The 20,360-nt window shown below is 47.9% G+C and overlaps 1 protein-coding gene across 1 annotated transcript; it reads left to right on the top strand.

Annotated features, from left to right (window-relative positions):
• The first annotated feature begins 808 nt into the window (after positions 1–808).
• LOC144723655 (prostaglandin E2 receptor EP2 subtype-like) lies at positions 809–20,026 on the top strand. The gene is made up of 2 exons (XM_078602552.1): positions 809–2,411; positions 12,015–20,026. Exons 1-2 carry the CDS (start codon positions 1,569–1,571, stop codon positions 12,729–12,731), a joined length of 1,560 nt encoding a protein of 519 aa, XP_078458678.1. The 5' UTR covers positions 809–1,568; the 3' UTR covers positions 12,732–20,026.
• The last annotated feature ends 334 nt before the right edge of the window (positions 20,027–20,360 follow it).

Raw genomic sequence — 20,360 nt, 5'->3', positions numbered from 1 at the left:
TCAGTGGTTAGTATTCCTAACCCACCCCCTCCCCAACTCCATCCTCGCCAACAACCTGCACTGACCAGCGCGGTGAAGTATGGTCACAAACCCCCTTGAACGGTACGACGTGGTGAGACGTTCGTCAAACAGTGGATTAAGTTAACAAAAATTTTAGCGCGCAAAGACACGGATGATTGCGATTTGCATTGAGAAACAGAAAGAGGAAGACGTGATTTGACATAGGGCTGATAATTAATTCTTATGTAATCCGTTCACGCTACATTCACCATGATGTTAACACGTAAACACTTATATTTTTCCCTTCACGGAGCCATGGCATAAATTCAAACAGAATGTAAATACCAAAAATACATAAGAAGACTTTCTCTCTCTCTTTCGTATATCTGTCCACGTAACTTTTCATGAAGTAGTTCTTACAGAGCCCAATCGGCTCCACTGCCTTTCGTGAGTGCATACTTTCAGCAGCATTGATACAATCAGCACAAGCAAACCCGTGGACCAACTTCGAAATTCAGTGTCTCATCAGCGGGGCCAGGCTTGCTTGAATCAATGCTGCTGAACTGTCCAGATATTAAAGGCAAAGACGCTCCCTCTCTTTAAGATAACGGGGGTGACGAAGCGATATAGGGGGAGGGGAGGCGTTGTGAATGGCTCACCCCCCTCCCCTTCTTGCGACCACACTACTGCCCGCGGCACCCCCACGGTGAAGGAGAGGGGGAGGGTGCAGGGCAAGAAGGGCAGGGGAGGGTGCAGGGCAAGAAGGGAGGGGAGGGGATGAGGGTGCAGGGCGTCATTGGGAGGCCCGGCTGGTGTGGTCAACTCGGCGTGGGCAAGAGCGGCTGTCGCGACCACGTGCGTCCGATTCGGGGTGTCGCAATGTCCAGCGCGGTGTTGTAACGCGTGCCTAGCAGGCACGAGACTCCAATGTCGTGAACCGCGGTCGCCCTGTGAGAAAACAACAATCACAACAACAATACCAACACGTACCAAGCACACACATCGCTCTACACTCTGCGATGCGCTTTGCTGTATAATTAATTGAACTCTACACGACACTATATTTAACTAATTTCGCTACACTCAACTCCGCACTCAACTCAAGTCTATACTCAGCACTAAACTCTGCACTCGGCTCTCGTATATTCTCCCACTCAACTCCACTGTCTGTCCCACTCAACTATCGGCCTGCACTCCACTCGTCTCTGCGGGGATCATCGCACGCCTTTGTCTCCCGGAGACGTCCGTTCCCTTCGAGATCATCGCTGCGTCTCCTGCAAAGGATCATCACTTTGTCCTCTATTCGAGAAATGTAGCTGTTGATCTCCTGGGTACATAATATGCTGAGCCAGGTATCTCCCCCTTGGGCAAACTTATTTTCTGTTTGGTGAGATTGTTTTATTTCTTGAACAAGTTACACACTTGCCAGACCTTAGTTTTGCCGGCTAACTTCTTCATCTGCCGGCTAACTTTCTTCATCTGCTGGACAAACCCTACAACCTATCGGAGCAAGTCCTTGGAACCCGCCGAGACAAGATCTTTGCGTCCTGCTGGAGCAACATCTCCCGATGAACGAGTCGCAGGAGCAATGCGCGAGCATCCCCGCCGGCAGTTCGGCCACCCCCGCCGCGCTCATGTTCTGCGTCGGCGTGGTCGGAAACGTCGCCGCCGCCTCCATCCTCTGGTGCTCGCGACCCGATAGCAAGCGCAGCGTCTTCTTCACCCTCGTGTGCGCGCTCACCGCCACCGACCTGTTCAGCACCCTGCTCTCAAGCCCAGTCGTGCTGACCGCCTACAGCCGCAACAGCACCCTGCGTGAGCTGGGCGGCGACTCCCTGTGCCTCTACTTCACCTGCTGCATGCTCTTCTTCGGCGCGGCCACGATGGGCATCCTATTCGCCATGGCGTTCGAGCGCTGCCTCTCGCTGAGCCACCCGTACGCGTACAGGAGGCTCGTGCGGCGAGCCGGAGCATTCGGGGTGCTGGCCGGCATCTACCTGCTCAGTCTGCTCGCCGCGCTCATGCCCGTGATGCGCTTCGGCCGCTCGCGCATGTACAAGCCGTGCACGTGGTGCTACGTGGAGATGCGCCACGAGCCGGGCTACTCCGTGCTCTACGCGCTCTTCCTCTCGGCTCTCATCGTGGCCGTGCTCGCATGCAACGCGTCCGTCATGCTGTCCCTGCGCGCCATGCGGCGGCGGCTGCTGCTGTCGGCACCCCCCGCAGCTTGCCGGGGATGTCAGCAACAGCAGCAGCAGCATAAGCAGCAACAGCAGCCCCGCACGTTGTCCCTGCGCCGCAAGTTGTCCCTGCACCGCCGGATGAAGCACGCGCGCGGGGTCGAGGTGGACAACCTCGTGCTGCTCGTGGTCATGACGCTCATCTTCCTCATCTGCTCGCTGCCCCTCACGGTAATCGCGCGGCGGTGCACGTGTGGGGGGCGGGGGGTTGCTCTGGGCAGACGAGCCTGTCCCCCTAGGGCAGGGGTCGGCAACCAAAATAACAAGAAGAGCCATTTCTTTCCAATTCGGTACAAAATTCAGTATTTCAAGAGCCGCAATGCATCTATGTACATACGTACATATCGTCAAGAAGCAGCCCGTAAAGAGCCGCATGCGGCTCCGGAGCCGTAGGTTGCCGACCCCTGCCCTAGGGTATATGGCAAATCTGGGCGGCCGCCCTGGGCCCCACGCTTGGGGGGGGGGGGGCACGCGCTTCGGCGTCACGGTGTCAGATGTAATACACTTACGGTTTAGTTTGAAAGCGTCCAGTGACCCACAGTGTGATTTGGCCCGCACCCCCCTATGGACGGCCTTGGCCGCTGGGTATATACACACACACAGTATAGGTTAGCCCAAAAGTCAGGATACATGACTATTTCATGTATGTTTACACTGATATTAAAACATGTTTATTCTTTCTTTTTTAAGTTAATATGCTATCTGTTATCATTACGAATATGTTTTTTTTCCTGTGAGTGGCCACCTCAAATCCGTCATTTACAAAACTCGACCCAGGAACCCCGAAAGAATTTAGACAAAACGTAATTTCTGAATGTTCAAAGATTACTCCTGTAATCCTAAACAAACCAAAAAATAGTTAAACATTCATTTCTAAATAATTCATTGCATGCATGAATGTGCATTGAAGTTTGAACATTTGGTCAAATAAAGTAAATAACCCGATGTGATTTGTTAAAATAAATTTTATCATTTTATGTCTTGACTCTTGGACCATCTTGTACTGTATATTTAAACAGTATGCGTAGGATGACCGCTATTGATGTTAACTAAACTTGTATTTGCCAAGTAAAGCCCACTGTGATATTAGCTTTTTTTTCGAGATGTACTGACCACACATAATAGCTCATTGAAGTACATTATATCACCATCAATGTGAAAATTGAGAGTAGCCAAATAATCTAAACGCATATTTATAAATATGGAGGAGAAAAAAATCGGAGAAACCCGGAGAACAATCCACGCGACCGCCAAGGAGAGAGAACAAACTCAACACAAAGAGCACTTCTAAATAAATTAGTTTTCAATCTAGATGATTTAAACGTGCACAGTACCAGTGGCTTCCTAATATCGGATGGAAGAGCGTTCCAGATAGCCACAGAAGCGCATGTGAAAGCGTGTGATGCAGTAACCGTCTTTGGAAATAACATAAGGTAATCTAGCGGAATGTTATTGAAGAATCCATAATAGAGGTTTTTGGGTTACATCGTAACGTAAACAAAACATGCCAATTCGTTACTAGTACAGCACACTGGTGTGTCAGAGAGTAAACCCGAAATATTTATAGGGCTCCTACTTTCTGCTCCTCTTTTCTCCACAAATCTGGCTGCCCCCTGATGTTGCTAGTTGTAATTACTGGCGAAACGTCGTACTCCAATTGTAAATGTTGTGGGTTTACTCTCCAGGTATTGAAGGTGTTTCGTAAATCAACGTTTTTTCTTCTTCTAGAAATGATCACCGTTGATTTCCCATCAACACAGTCCTTCAGGGGTGATGTGCTGGGTGGATTCTGCCTAACGGGATTTAAAGTTGTTTTAGCGGCTTTAATCTGGGGTCAGTGAGAGCTGTTGATTGATTTTCCACAAAGTCCTTCCCCAGCACCTCCGATTAGCACAGTGCCCAAATCTTGGAGACTCAAACTGTGCATGCTGCAAACGGATGCTGCACGCCCCGAGTAGCTGCTTAATAACTGTCGACTTCCCCGCCTATCACCGAATACAAAGAAGGCATTCGAGAAAGCGTTACACAATCCATGAGTATGCACGAATAGCGTCTTTTTATTTATTACTGATTGTTCCTTCCTTGAAGGATTCCTTTGAGAGTCACAATTTATCACTCTCCCTGTCTCTCTCTCTGTGGGCCCGTGCGAGAAATCGTTTGGGGGCTCAGGCTGCTCTGGCTGCGCTTTGAAGATTGGAGAGACTGATCCTGTTACACAAAGACCCTCTTTGCTGGCGGTGGCGTTTGCGCTTTAGTCGAGTTCTGCTTCTACTAAATCCGCTGGGGAGTCTGGAGAGGCGATAGCGGGTAATTGAGTTGGGCCCCCCCTATCAGCAAACTTTGCTCAGTGAGTTATGTTGGAGATAGGGTGGGCAATACCGCCTGTATCCCTCAGATAGTTATGGGAAATGGACAATTGAGATGTGTGGAACGTATCCTCTGCGTTATCTGCAGAGGACTTAAGACTGTAATGCAAACAAGAAGAACACACACGTGCATATGCTTGTTTTTCTCTGATGCTTTGGCGCATGCGTTAACCTCGGAGGTATTGAAAGAAAAAAAGGAATTTCATGAATGTGGATTACCTCATATTATGTACGGATCAACATAGCAACTGAGGGCACAGATCACAAACTTTAAAGTGCACAGAGAAGCGTGGAGAGATGTACGCTTAGGATTACATTAAGATATAGGGCAACACAATAATTGGAGACCTTCAGCATGTTAGAGACATCATATTGACTGTTAAGAAGACAGCAAGTGGGCTTTGGCACGACGTGTCGCTAAGAGGTGATGGCTGATGGTCGAGACTAACGACGGAGTGGCAAAGGAGATAATTCGCGCATCCGAGTAAGTCCGCTGTGGAGATGGATCTATGAAATTAGTTGACATGACGGTGCTAGATGGATCATTGCATTGCAAAACACAGCGTGAAAGATAGTAATGACTGAGGGAGGCTTTCATCCAGCAGTGGCTTGTTGCTGATTGAAGAAGATGATGACAATGATAGTAATGATGATCAAGAAGGTTTGCAGCTTCGGAAATGTTCACTCACGCTTTTCGCCAATAGGATCTCCAGTCTTTGAGAAGATAATTGCGTCGGTCAAATAGAGCTCAGAAGAAGATTCAGCCAGAAGCAATTTGCTATTCCGTTTGCTGAGGAGATAGGTGCGGTGGACGAAGCAAGGGTGCCTCGGTGGCGAGATGTTATCTACCTCGTCTGGTATGCAGGAGTTCGTGGGTTCGATCTCGACCCTGACGCCTGCTCTATATTTAGAGTTTGCATGCTCTCCCCGTGGTCGCATGGATTTTTCTCCGGGTCCTCCGGATTTCCCCTCCACATTTCGAAACATGTGGTTTAGAGTATTTGGCTGCCTATAAATTTCCACATGATAAGCCACTTCGTTGAGCTTTCATTTGTGGCCAGATCGCTTTTGAAAAAGAGCAATATAGCTCAGTGGGCTTTACCTGGTAAAATATTAAAATCTTTTGAATAGTAAAAGTGTTGAACATTCTCCACGGTTTCGTTATACAAGATATGATGACACTTCCAGACGTCATTTGTGACCTGCAAGCCGTCACGGTGTGAAACACTCATTCATAGAATTCGCCAAACCTCCAAATGCAGGACCCTACCGATAAAAGTATTGAGACTTCGTCATCCTTTTATTTCTTGTTATTTCTGTATTAGCATATACGTGTGCTGAACTGTATGTATGTTGAACTTATTTCGCACTGAAACGTAGCCAACCGTTCCAATCGGTGGTGCGGGACAATTAGAGAATGTGTGATTTTCAGCAATACATGGTTGCCATGCATCAGAGAGCGTTTAATTGCATAAGCGGGCTCAGCAATCGGACGTTTTGCAACATCGGTGGTGTGTCCAATGGGCGAGAGCGCCTCCAGAGTGCTTTGGAGCGCTTTCATTTTGAACGATGACCTTGTTAGCAGCCCAGCGCGCATCGCGACACGAAGCGAAAGGTCTGAGAGAGCTGCCTCGGCCCGAGCGTTTGGCGAGCGTGTCAAAATCCAGCCAATCGGAGGTGCCGCCCTACCTCACCCTGCGAACTCTCGGTTTCGTGGACACAACACGTGCCATGCGCGCGCGTTCATTGGCCGAGCGAGTGAGTCGTGACGTCACAGCGCTGATGCGAGGGCTCTCGACATCCGAACACACTGCTCAATAAAAATTCAAATTCAATCTCGTAGCGCGCCACGGCAGCGAGCTTTTCCTATTGAACACACCCCAAGTATGAACTATATTATGCGCTGTTGTGGTGGACTATGAGTAATGTATTAATGGATCAAAAAGGAAACTTTTAACTTTTATTTCACCAGGTAAAACCAACTGAGCTACGTAGCTCTTTTTCAGAAGCGACCTGGCCACAAATGATAGCTCAACGCAGTAGCTTATCATGTGGAAATGTATAGCAGCCAAATACTCGAAACGCATGTTTCGAAATGTGGAGGGATAAACCGCAGGACCCCGAGAAATATCCACTGCCCCATTGTTTTGTGGCCTAGCGCGGTTGGCATGGGCCTTAGTGTAAGCAATTTCCCTTCCACTACATGTTCCGACACTTGGGCCCCTCCAGCCGGTGGGCCCGGGCGCAGTTGCATCTCCTGCAAGCTCAATAGCTACACCACCCCCCCCCTCCCCCTCCATTATACATATAGTTTGCTGAAAACATTCATGTGCAATTCAGCTGTCCGGAGGCTCTGGGGGGTACATTACATTGCATGTCAAGCGTATTCCGCATTTGATGGAAGTTGCTTAATGTCCGGAAATGCAGGAATTTATTTTCTGATCCACGATAGGACGTTGGGAAAATGCTTAGCACATGCGTTTATCCCGCTGTACACCTCTTTGTTAAGAGAGGCTGTACAACAGGAGGGAGGAGGCCTTAGCAGCTGGTAACAGGACAGGAGGAACAGGCCTTCACGTTGGTTCCAGCACAGGCCTTGCTGATGGCAGGATGGGGGAGGGTGGGCATGCCACTCGGGGCAGGCAGGACAGGATACTGGGGCATTTGGGGCTTTTGAGTGTGCTGCAGGGAATGGGGAAGCTGATGAGGGCTGTGTTGACAATGGTGGCATGCTGGGGAAACTTAAATTGGCCTGTACAGTAAAGTACACCAACAGCCCATTGAATTGTATCATGTCTAATTTTTGAACAACAATAATCTGTACAAACATTACAGTACATCATATAGACATGACAGTATGGCATTAGAGTGCTTTATAGACTCAAACTGACAATCATATTGTGCTGTCTCAGTGGATAAACAAGGAAGGAAGTCAACTGCTGAAGAGGCATTTTATATATATAACATCTACGTCCTTGGGGTAATGGGAATTGAGTTAAAGTTAAACGATGCAACTCTCCACAGTATGTTTAACACTTACACTTTCGCAACCAATATTGTCCATAATAGAGATTTTTTTTGGTCAGATTGCGTAAATATCTCGTTAAACCCGCCATCACTTGACACAGCCAATTAGTAAGGTTTGTCGCGTAAACGAAACATGCCAATTCGTTACTAGTGCAGCACACTGGTGTGTTGGAGAGTAAACCCACACCATTTCAAATTTGAGTACGACGTTTTGCCAGTAGTTACAACTAGCATCATCAGGCGACAGCCAGATTTGTGGAGAAATGCTCCTGTTTTCTCCACAAATCTGGATGGCACCTGATGATGGTAGTGTACGCGACAAACCTTACTAATTGGCTGTGTCGGGTGGCGGCGGGTTTAACAACACATTTATATTTATGCCACCTAACCAAAAAAACCTATCCACAGTATAACTTTGTTTGCATTCTTAAAATATTATGAAGCATCCTATGTTAAAGCAACTCTGTTGCCTCTCCAACACAATTGCACATCATGAGATAGTCAACTCAACGAGAGCGCACATGATCATGAATAAAGTGGACGCTGGATGGCCTGACCCCTACCGTGCCCTTTCGCCTGAGTGGCTTGGCCCGGCAAGCCCTGGCAGGCCGATCTAGGCAAGAAAAGGAGCCTGCGTGGCCTATGAGTAAGACAAACAAACAAACAAAATATTCAGAAATGTTAGATAAATAAGGCGAAATAAACGGGAAAAAACGTCAAAATAACTAATGTGTGTTATTTAGCTTTGATAAATATTCCTTATGAAATATCTCCATTCGTATAAAACATTCAGCCATATTGGACCGGTTCACCTTGACGGCCACGCAATCACTTTGTGCCTGTGCATGAAGGCAGTTTCGATTAAAAGTTGAAAATGTTTAAGGCCACAGGCAACGTTATGGTATCTGTGTTCCAGCCACAGTTAAACAGAGCAATCTGGACAACTACATTGTTTTTTGCAACAATATGTCGGTATGTTGAACTTTTTTTCGCACCGTACGTGGCCAACCATGCAAATTGGAGGTGCGGGGGAAGGAGAACAAACCGAACACGCAAATCAGTTCTAAAGCAATGAGTTTTCAATCTATATTTAAAAGTGCATTGCTTCAGTGGCTTCCTAATATCGGAATGAAGAGCGTTCCAGACGGAAGAAAACGCGCATCTGAAAGCATGCGATGCGGTAACCATCTTTGTTCGAATTTACGCCGTTTATAGCTCAACAGAGCAATATTTACCAATAGCATGTATTTAAATTATTTCAGGAGACTAATGCCACGTCAGAGTACTGAGGTGGCACCATCAAGATCCTGGGTTCAAAGCCGGGTTGCAACAAGGGTAACCACCTTTGAGATAAAAAAAGCCGAGATATATCATGGAAAGAATAATCTTACAATCTAGATTTGAAGCTTTCGTGACTGCAGGAATCCATACTCTTTGGTTCTTTCGGTAAAGTCACGTAGATATAAAAAAAAATTATACGTACGTGACTTTACCGAAAAAAAACATTTTTAAAACCTACCTGACTTTACCGAAATAACCAAAGAGTATAATAATCTTACAATACCGGAAGATGGGAGAACTGCTTGTAACTGACGAAACACATGACTTTTTTTGTTGCGGGAAGACTTGCAGATATGCTAGGACAGCTCCCTCAAAAAGAGGACGATCCTGGGAAAACCAGAGGACAGGTTCGCCAACCGCTTGCATCGGTGGCATTTGTTTAAACAAACAGCCTGTGGCCCATTACAACCCCGTTGAAAAAGCATCATCTCACAAAATTGTCAACGTTTATCAACCGTCAACGCATTTCTATAGCCTTTCAACAATGTTGTACGCACATACTGTATTGTCAAAAGGCTCACGCATGAAACGCATCCACAGTAATGTTGACCAAGTGGTGTAGCCGTCAAACATTCTCACAGATGCCTGATAAAATCTCCATGCACTTCCCACCACCTATATATAGTGCACAGTGCACAACTGCCTTCAGGCTCGAATGATCATGCTCAGCACTTTTTCAGTGCTCTGTAACTCCACACGAATTGTACACTGGTAGGGTGGAGCAGGGGAGAGCGCACTGTTGCTATTCATCAGGGCACATGAGTTTAATTCCTGGCCACGCCTAACATCAGTGGTGAATGACATCGAAACTGGTCCTGGATGCCCCCCCCAGCCTCCAAACTTCAACCCGCACTGACCAATGCGGTGAAGTGTGATGAAAACAACCCCCATGACTGAAACAGCGTAGGGAGGCCTTCATCCAGCAGTGGGTCAATAACAAGTTGTAAATAATAATAGTTGTTATTATTGTCGTGGATTCCAACACGATGTTAATTAGCAGATGAGGTAATTAACATTTCGCGGTGGCGAGATGTTAATTACCTCATCTGGTATACAGGAGGTCGTGGATTCAATTTCGAACCTGATGCCTGCTGTATATTTGGAGTTTGCGTGTCTCTCTCCCCGTGGTTGCATGGATTTTTCTCCCAATCCTCCGGTTTTTCCCCTCCAAATTTTCTGACAAAATATTTATGAAGTAAAAAAAATATCTGCTGTCCACTACATTCTTTCTAACACGAGTTTCAGACTATTGAATGGCAAGGAGCTGTTATGCGGCTACGTAGTTAATTTCCTTGTTGCACTCGTGTAATTGTATCAGCGTTATAGCTTTCGTAAGTGATTGAGAGAGATCTATGGCAGGCTTACGGTTGTGGCGCCAACTGCAGCTGAATAACGCGTTGGGCGATTTGCATCCGTGACCGCGGTCGTCGTCGTCGCACGAGGGGGGCTATTCTCAACTGTCCATTGGTTCAGATTGATACGGCCTCGCCTGCCGCACGATGTTCTGACGCGGTTCGATGAAGAGCCATTGTTTGACGGAGTGAATTGAAACCGGCCCATTCTTCTGTGGCGTCGGTGAATATGTGCCCGTTACGGGGAGAGGTCGTGTGGCGGTTGGCGCGCCGCGCTGCGCTACGAACCAGGCGACCCAGGTTCGATTCCCGCTCACGGCCACTTTCGGTGACAATTATCTGAACCGTTCTGGGGCCTCCCGTCGGTCGACTCAGCCTCAAAATTAGTAATCAACCAGGTAGGGTGTTGACTGTTGTGTTAGCCGACTCTCTGTGTTGTATTGCATTACATTTCTCAGTTTACTAGGTTTGTTTTCTCATTCATTCTTACCTGATGACGATTGCTTGTGTTGCAATTGAAACGTCGTGTTCTATTATTTAATTTATTTTTTCTTTCTACGTGACTTTACCGAAAGAACCAAAGAGTAATTCCTGCAGTCACGAAAGCTTCAAATCACGAACTATTTATTGTACCAGGTAAGACCCAATGAGCTCTATAGCTCTTTTTCAGGTGCGAGCTGGCCACAAGTGATAGTTCAAAGAAGTGGCTTATCATGTTTGAAATGTACAGCAGCTAAACGCTCTAAACGCACGTTGATTCTGGAGGACTCTGAGAAAAATGAATGTGACCGCAGGAATAGAGAGACACGCAAACTCCAAATATGCAGGCGTTAGGGTCGGTGATCGAACCCTCGGCCTTCTGCACACCAGGCGATGTAGTTAACTTCTCGTGAGGGATGGTGATGACTTGGGGAATCCATTATGCACAGCAATGGATTGTGCATAGCTGATAAGGATGATGATGATCATAATAGCAAATTCATTGATGAACTATCTGTATGGTTATGTGAGGGTTATTCCCCCCGTATGCATGGATATTCTTTAGGTCCTCCGGTTTCTTCCAACATGCAAGACACTCATTAAAGAATTAGCGAAACGATCCACAAGGGCACATGCAGGGCCCTCCAGAAAAAAAGTATTCAGCCTCAGTGAAGCTATTCTGGACAAATAAGCGACATCATTCCAATGACGATACCACAAACATGTAATGATGCATTCATTAAAATATATTCTCATACTCGCAGAGGAATCGATATATGCTGTATTGTATGTAATTGGGTCGCGTATACCCAACCGCGTAGGTTTTCACAGTTGTGCTGTCGAGATCGCTGATGTGTTTTCAGGTCGTACTGCGTGTTGTTCGACATGGTGTCCGACGTTTTGCGCCATATGCTGGAGGCTTCTTCGGGAGCTGCATTGAGCGGTTCGCGTTCATCTGCTCAACTCAGTTCTGCTCAATTAAATTCCCGAAGAAGCTTCCAGGACGCGGAACAAAACATTAGCCATCATACCGAACAACTTGTTTCCGTACGACGCGAAAACAGTTCGGATAGCTACGTGTCAACCGTGCAATCGCTAGAGGCGTTGCGTTCATCGCAACCCTTACACTACAATTCATCAAATCGGGAGGGCGGGCGGGGGGTGCAAGGTTGTTGCATGCGTTATAACCAAACCTCTCTGTGTGCCAGGTGAGCGCGTTCATCAATGCGATCGACCCCGGCAACAACAACTTTGGGAGGGACCTGACCGGCCTACGCTTCGCCTCATTCAACCCCATCCTCGACCCATGGATCTTCATCATCTTCCGCCGGTCGGTGTTCGAGCGCCTGCGCTCGTTGCTCTGCTACTGCCTCGTGCTGCCGCGGCACAAGCGCAACGCGGCCTCCGACAGCCTTCACCTCCACTCCGAGCCGCCGTCGTCGCTGCCGCCCGGCGCTGCCCATGACCCTGAGTCGAGCTGCCACTTTCAGCCCTGGCGGTCGGATTCGTGCGCGAGCAATTGTGCGTGCGACGCGTCAAACGGGCAGCCCTGGCAGGCCGACCCTGGTCCAGGCGCTCACGTGTACATGAGCGACCCGTGCGACCCGCGAACTCGGCAGGTGAACGCAGTTCCCCACGATTGCGAGTGCACACGGATCGCGGGTGAGCCCGCGTTGAGCAGCCAGCCTTGGCACGTGGATCCCTGTCCTGGCGCTTGCGCGTGTACAAGTGCAGCGGACGGCCAAACGTTGGACCGCCAACCTCAACCTTGGCGGGCGGACTCGGGTATCCTCGGCGATTGCGAGTGCACGGACGCCGCGGGTGGCCCGAGCGGGCTGCCGAAATCGACGGTCGGCGCTGCCGTCCTGGCGGCTGGGGAAGCCTGCGAAGGGGACGTCGCGGACGTGCAGATGTCCCTGCCGTGAGGGCGTGGGAACGTGGCTCACGGTCGTGAACCCGCGACCAGTGCGCACCCTTCCCGGCGTGCTGACTGGAAACGTTTAAATTGACACTGGAAAAAACTTCCTACGCGGTGTGTGTTTTGGAAACTTATTTGGTGAAACTCGCAAACGAGTATCGCATCGTGACGGTTTTTAATCCACTTCAAAGGTCGCCTGTACAGATGTCCGCGTTGCTTGCGTCGGTGAAGGCATCAGCAGCTGTAATCGCGGGCTGGTTTATTCGGCATGTGTGCGGAACAATTTTGATTAATGGTGAAACGTGACTGCAATTCACGATGTTGTGTATGAGCGTAAAATCCTTTATGTCAGGAAATACATGATAACATGTGTTGCTACAGCATAGTTAAATGAGGAAGTTAAACTACGTGCCAAACTGTTGCTTCTTTTGAATTGCTAAACGTACAAATCTTGTCCCACTGAACATTATATTACCATTGGAGTGTATAGTCACACTTAGAATTTTGCTATTTCCATAAGGCTATTACGATACTAGTTTCTTATTTATTTGTCCCACTGAACATTAGATTACCATTGGAGTATATAGTCACACTTAGAATTTTGATATTTCCATAAGACTATTACGATACTAGTTTCTTATTTACCATCTAAAGCCCACTGAGCCTTTAGCTCTTTTATAAAGGCAACCTGACCACACGTAATATCTCATCGAAATGGCTCATATCATCATCATCATCATACGTGGCAGTTTATAGCAGCAGCCAAATAATCTGAACGCATGTTTCTCAACGTGGAGGGAAGGGGGGGGGCAACACTGGTAGACCAGCAGAAAGTGCCACGTGACCATGGGGAAAGAGAACACGCAAACGCCAACCATGCGACAGGCGTCAACAAGGTTGTGATCGAACCCACGAGCTCGTGCGTACGAGGCGAGCGAGATAACGTCTCGCCACATTGCGGCCTCGGAAGAAACGCGTCGCCTTAAACGGTCGGATCCCGAAGTCTCTTTGCCCCTCGGTTTAAGGATAACGTCCAAATAAACGCTCTTCAGAAACCACCCACACTGCTTATCATACAAAGCCCAGCAGAGTGGTGTGGGGAGACGGAGAGGGTGGAAGGCTCGAGGTGCCCCCCCCCCCCGTCTAAGTTCATATACTGCAGTCTAGTCGTGTTGGTGCAATATTTATTCTTGTGCACATGGGGGAAGGGAGGTGAGAGCCACATCAGAATGCACGATCTCGCATCGTTCCTCGCTCCGTGCAGCGTTTTAGCGTTTGCTTCGTCGTTGCCCATGTCGTGTGCCCCCTCCCCCCCAACTGGGCTTTGTACACCCCGCACCACTGGCCTATTAAAACGGGGTTGGAACTACACGGGTTGGCAGACGTTACATCAGCGCTCTTAAATGACAAAACTGTGGCGAGTGCATTCGTGAACACGGCGATATTTACCCCCCGAGCAGCGGTCAAAGAAAAAAACGAAGCCCTTAGACGGTGATTGCATTGCCAGACGCGGCAGCGCATGTTTTACTGGGTGCGCTCTTAAATGTCTTGCCGGTCTTTTTGGAAGACATGATTAAAGCTTATTCGCCATTAAAAGCATACTCTTTGGTTCATTCGGTAAAGTCACGTAGGTAGAAAAGTTAAATAATATATCACGTGTGGAAACCCTTCCCGTATGGATTCCTGCAGTCACGAAAGCTTCTAATAAAGATTGAACCGCTTCTACGGGGAGGGTTTCCACGCATGATGTATTTTTTTTTATACCTACTTGACTTTACCGAAAGAACCAAAGAGTATGGATTCCTGCAGTCACGAAAGCTTCAAATCAAGATTCCATTGAAAGCCTTCAAAATGCCCAGAATAAAACCCGCGTATTTTTTTAATGACTTCATAAATGGTGACAAACGTGCGCGCTCTGCTGATGCACACACGAGGCATTTCGACTTCAAAACAACGGCCCCACTTGAGACCATGTGGGGGTTTTATTAGCTTGGCGCAGAGACTGATAAGAAACGGACGCTTCCGAAATTCCACTTCTCTAAAATCACGAGTGCCTGAGATGGGTGTGACCTTAATTTAACCCCGCGTGTGGAAGTCCACCTTTGGGCTTAATATCGCGTCCCTTGAAACACGTCGCACCTCCCATTAGTAGGGTTGGCTACGTACGGCGCGAAAGAAGTGCAACATACGTACGCGCATCATCGCAATCATCGTCAACCGTGATGGAGCCACTGCTTGCTGAAGGCCGCATCCACGCAGCAGCTGCATCACGTGAGCAGATTTCATCGCCTCCGTCTGTGGACGTCCTCTCTGACGCGTTCTGTTGGCTGGCTGCCACCACTCCGCCACCACGCTTGAGCATCGACCATCGCCTCCTCTCGCGACGTGTCCTGCCCAAGCCCGCTGACTTTCTCTCAATGTCATCGAAACTCTTTACCGTTTAAGCTCTTTTTGTTGTTGTTGTTGTTGCCGTCGTCGTTAATGACCATGTGTCTGAACCACGTGTCGGAGCGGGTATTAGACACTGATTAGAAAGAAGACAAAACATAATAATAATAAAACAAATGGCATTTAACAGATAACAGGGGCCAGGTTAATTTTTTTTACAAATTGGCTGAATAACATAGCCTTGGTGATTTGACGCAACGTTGGTACTGGTACCATCGGAAGGTCGGCCAACACTTGAATAATGTCCATGAAACCACAAAGACATTCCTAAGGGTAAGTGTTTTATTCCTCTAAGTGTATCATTAAAATGGAAAATGCCATTTATAAATCTACGTATTATGTAACGCTTACAGCAGAGTGGAACGTGAGTTATGAATACACGGAAAATTCGCTCTGTTTTGCAAGCAAATTGAATAGTTTCTCAAATCGTGCATTTTTCAGCAGTAGAGTGGATATTTGGCCTGTGGTTAGACACTGACCAGATGTCTCGGAAGACGTGGGAGGACCCACACTTTACTGAACTGTACTTGTGCTGATAAATCGTGTAACTGCTGTGGGATCCATTTGTATTGTCGGATGGGCAGAGGCCCGACAGGTTAAGGAGCTTTCACCGTTATTTTAACTGCCGTGCTCGGGAGAAGCAACCGGCGACCTCTGGTTTGTGAGTTCCGTGCTCCTGCTAACCATTACACCAATGCAGCAGCATTCCAGTATTTGTTATCTGTGTACAAATAAACAAAGTTAAATAACACACCCAGAGTCGTGTGTTCCCTTGAATTTTCAAATTAAATGTTATTTTTGGTTTAAAAAAAACTTTACATACTTTGGTGGTGCTGTCGTAAGCGTTTCTAAGTTACAGCTTTGTCGTGTTCATTCCATGTGTTTTGCAGAGCTATACAAACAACCACCGCATATTCTCAACCTTCCTACTAAATTCTAGGGGGCTAAGGGGGCCCCCTAGGAATTAGTGTGATGTCGATGAAATTCGACTCTATCTAAAATGAGGCCTCGAAGAGGGTTAAATAATTATCAATCATTTAGTACGTTTAGTATTCATGCCACATAGCGCCCAGCTATCACGCAGGTGCTGAGTTCACAGGCCGGTAGATCTTTCAGTAGTTTGACAGTAAGGGGGCGATGTTGCCATGTGGTTTTACCCAACTCAGTAATGTACCAATAATGTTCTGATTCCGTGGACCCTGTGATCGCTTTGTGTGACGCTGCTGTGCCGCGTTGCGGCGGGAGCGACGGACAGATTTGTAAGGTTCGCTGTGGATCGTCTCCAAATATAAAAATGCCACCGCCTGTGCTGAAGTCGTTTTAGAGAAGCGGTGAAAATATTTTGAAATTGCCCTCGATGCCAAATCCTTGCCTCACACAGACGCTGGCCTCGTGCACTGATGTGTGCCAGCATCTGTGCCAGCATCACGTTGTAACAACTCGATCACTCTCGAAGAGAGAGAGGACGACTCAGAGGCGCAAGACGGAACCACAGACAAGCGGGAAGGGCAGCAGCAGCCAGGCCATGAGCTGGCACCAAATCCCGCCCCCACCACCCCCGCCCCAAGCTCTTCGCTCCTCTAGACATTAAGGTGATATCGACCAATCAACGAGTATCCACATGTGCAGAAAACTGGAGCGCCCGGAGGAAACCCATGTGCGCGAGGGGGCAACACTCAATCCTATACAGACGAAACAGGTGGATTCTAGATTAGAAATTTTCGTGACTGCAAGGATCCATACTCTTTGGTCAAATCCATCTCTTCGGCATACCTCAGCAACTGTTTTCGCTGTGGTGGTCCCCACCTGATGAAGGACGCTTGTGTTGCGCCCGAAACGTCGTCATTTAATTGAGTTGTTTTCACTATTTTATTTTATTATTATTTTCACCTACGTGACTTTACCGAAAGAACCAAGGAGTATGAAACAGGCGGAGTCAGCATTTTTGCTGTCCTGCCTTCTGGCGAGCCAGGGTAAGGCACTTCATAGACACCCACGTGACGGGAGCTTCACAAACACCCGTTAGGTGATGATCCACCAACCCTCGGTGCCTCCACAGTGCTGGCTTACAGGCCACGTGCGTAGCCACCGCTAACCTGGCGTATCTGCCTCATTGTATAGAGCCATAGCAATTGATGAATAACACTGGATTGTTGCACCCACCGTCGTAATCAGACGATCAAAGAATGCGCGATCACGTCGAGCCGTGATGTATGTGCTGTTGGACGAGGCCTTTCCCTGGCCGTTCCCACCTCTGTCGCTCTCGGCAACGACCCAGATCTGCGCCTGCCGCACCGCAGGCGCCGATCTGCTCGACGAAGAGACTGGAGCGAGAGCATTGAAAGTGCCCGACGAAGCGTGCAGGAGGTGCACGCTCGGAATTGCACTGAGAGACGAGAAGAGAAAGACGCGGTTCGGCGAACAAACACAAATCGGAGACGTCACATCGACCGTTGAGCAACGTCGCTTTTGAAAGATGAAGTTAACACCTCAGTGGGGCTTTGTCTGCTAGGATGGGAATAGTTTAGTTTTGTTTGCGTGTGTTTGGGTGGTTTGTTTACCTTCGTTGTACTTTGCACTTCTGTCGTGTTGTGCACTGTTTGTTGTCGTAACGTTCTTACCCGCCCCGACTGGACATCTGTGAAAAAAGATCTTTAAAGCTCTTCGGATTCCTCCAGCGTCAATAAATATGCTGATTCTGGAGTGGGCTTGGGCAGGACTCGTCGGTGGAAGGAAGCACGGAAAGCGAAGGAGGCTAACGGTGGCAGCCAAAGGAAGGGAATGCGTTTCAGACGACACCAATGATAAGCCCTGCAGTTACATCGCGGACGTCAGAAGGTTATCATTGTTGACGCACATCTGTTTATATCACCAGGTGCCATAGGCTTACACGACAATGGCAAAAGAAGGTCGTCAATTGGTGAATTTAATTGGGACCCCGTATGGCGAGGGGTGATGGATCACGCAACACCTGGAGGAACATTCGAAACGACACATTGATGGATGAACCATAAGGTGACGCATCACGGAACCGTTACAGACCGATTATCCCTTGGCCAGGCAAAAACACTGTGCAGTTAAAATTTAATGAGCTAAAGCTGTGAAACGTCACATCCCTTGCTCGCTCTCCGCGCGCTCCCACACATATACTCCCTGCGATCCCATATCCTTCTCCTCCTACTGACCGCTCACTTCCCCTCAGCCTCCACATCTGCACAGCAAAGTGCAAACTGCGTTTTCACACAGGAAATATGCCCAGGCCGTGATCCGAAATCGACTTTGGCGAAGAAGTTGGCAAGTGCTCGTCACAAAGTGTTTCTATTTATGTAAATGTGTGTGGGGAGTGGTAGTGTAGTGGCAGTTAGCGCGCAGTGCTGCGAACCCGGCGACCCGAGTTTGATTCCCGCTCACGTCTAAAACCAGTCACGAATATTTGGACCGGTCCTGGGCCTCTAAAGAGTACCTGGTCCGGTGGTGTCAAACATTACCACTGAGGAGACAAATGCAGTTGGCCGTGGTACTGGCTACCCACCTCCTCGTGTACCGTGCTGACCTTTGTTAGTGCTCGCTAACAAAACTTGCCCCAAAAGTCTGTTAAGGCTGTAAAGGAGATTTTGCTCTTTGTTTTAAATACGTTTTTTAATTATCGTAAAAAAAACCAAGGTATTTCCGTTTAGGCCAGTTTCTAGCATGTTCTTGTGCAAAAATATTGTCTTTGGAGGTGTATGGGTGGCTCAGAGGTCAGAGAGCTTAGCTGGAGCCACTGAGATCCTGGGGTTTCATCCAGGCAGCTGTCTGTGAGGAAACCGGGTTCTCAAGTGTAGCGAGTTGATGGTCTCAGCCGATTCGCCCAATGACTGCACACAGATAAAACATAAAGCTATCACATTAAGGTTGATCCTGCACTTAATCTGGCAAAATCGCAGCTGAGAATGATATTATTTGTTTTACTCTCATGCGACAGACGTTACTCTGCTCGGCAGGGTGGATGGGAAAGCGCTGCCCCCTAATGTGTCGACCAGACGTCACTTGAAGGGACCTCAGGGGTGGAAAATTGTGTTGGGAAAAAATATTTAGAATTAAAATGATCCGTTCAGTGGCATTTACCAAGCGTAGGTTGAACTCAGCGAGTGGTTTCTAGCTGCGGTTGGCTATATGTTAACTACCTCGTCTGGTATGCAGGAGATTGTGGGTTCGATTCCGACCCTGATGTCTGCTGTATATTTTGGAGTTTGCGTGTCTCTCTCCCCGTGGTCGCGTGGATTTTTCTCCGGGTCCTCCGCTTCTTCACTCGATATTTAGAAACGAGCGTTTAGAGTATGTGGCCGATTTATATGCTCACACGGTAAGCCACTTCGTTGAGCTATCACTTGTGGCCAGGTCGCTACTGAAAAAGAGCTACATAGCTCAGTGGGCCTTACCTGGTAAAATAAAATAAAAATAGTTTGTAGTTTAGTTTTCAAGCGGCTTTATTCCTCACCAAAAATTGTCTGGGTCGCTGGTAGACTGGAGTCGGTGTCACTGGACTTGTAGCCAGAGCCACAGCTGGAGGGATACTGGATGTGTTGTGATCGGTGCAGAAATACCTTCTGGGTCACTGACCCCAACATAGTCATGTGCAATGAATCCCCGGTCCTGTGCAGTGCATGGCACCACCATAGCCGTGGGAGATTTCCACCAACAGCTCAGAGTCCTAACCCGAGGTCAGCACCGTCCCATGCTCGTTTGAGCAGTGGGTCACTGGATATGTTTTTATTTTGCGTGAGTGGAGTTACAGCTATGAGTTGATATATGACTCGCGATCAATTGAATTCAGAATTTCATGTGCAAATAAACGTTTCTGTCGAACTGAAAGAGAGTGAGTTTGCCGCTTGAGAAAAGTACTCAAACAGGTCAGATCAGAAGTTTATAATCGGAGTAAATTATCCATTGAGCTACACGGCTCATTTTTAAGGGCGACTGGGCTAGCAGATAGAAACGACAGCAATAGTTAATAAACAAGACATTCAATAAAAAAATATAATTAAACTAATTACAACCAAGTGATCTTACAAAACAATTACGCACGCTCGCATTTGTATTATTTCGACCTCAATAACGTCTGTATTAAACGAGTACAGAGATGGCAGACCGGCGATCCCTAGAGAAGAGACCAGTTGGTTCCAAAAGTTTTGGAGCAGCAGCCAAG

Source organism: Lampetra planeri, chromosome 18, assembly GCF_965212315.1.
Source record: "Lampetra planeri chromosome 18, kcLamPlan1.2.h2, whole genome shotgun sequence".
NCBI lineage: Eukaryota > Metazoa > Chordata > Hyperoartia > Petromyzontiformes > Petromyzontidae > Lampetra > Lampetra planeri.
Note: the sequence above shows the minus strand (reverse complement) of the source record. Positions and strands in the feature narration are given on the sequence as shown.

Coding starts and splice junctions, on each gene's coding strand:
- LOC144723655 (XM_078602552.1), top strand. CDS start 1,569: ATGAACGAGTCGCAGGAGCAATGCGCGAGCATCCCCGCCGGCAGTTCG. Junction 2,412..12,014: donor TCTGCTCGCTGCCCCTCACG/GTAATCGCGCGG, acceptor TCTGTGTGCCAG/GTGAGCGCGTTCATCAATGC.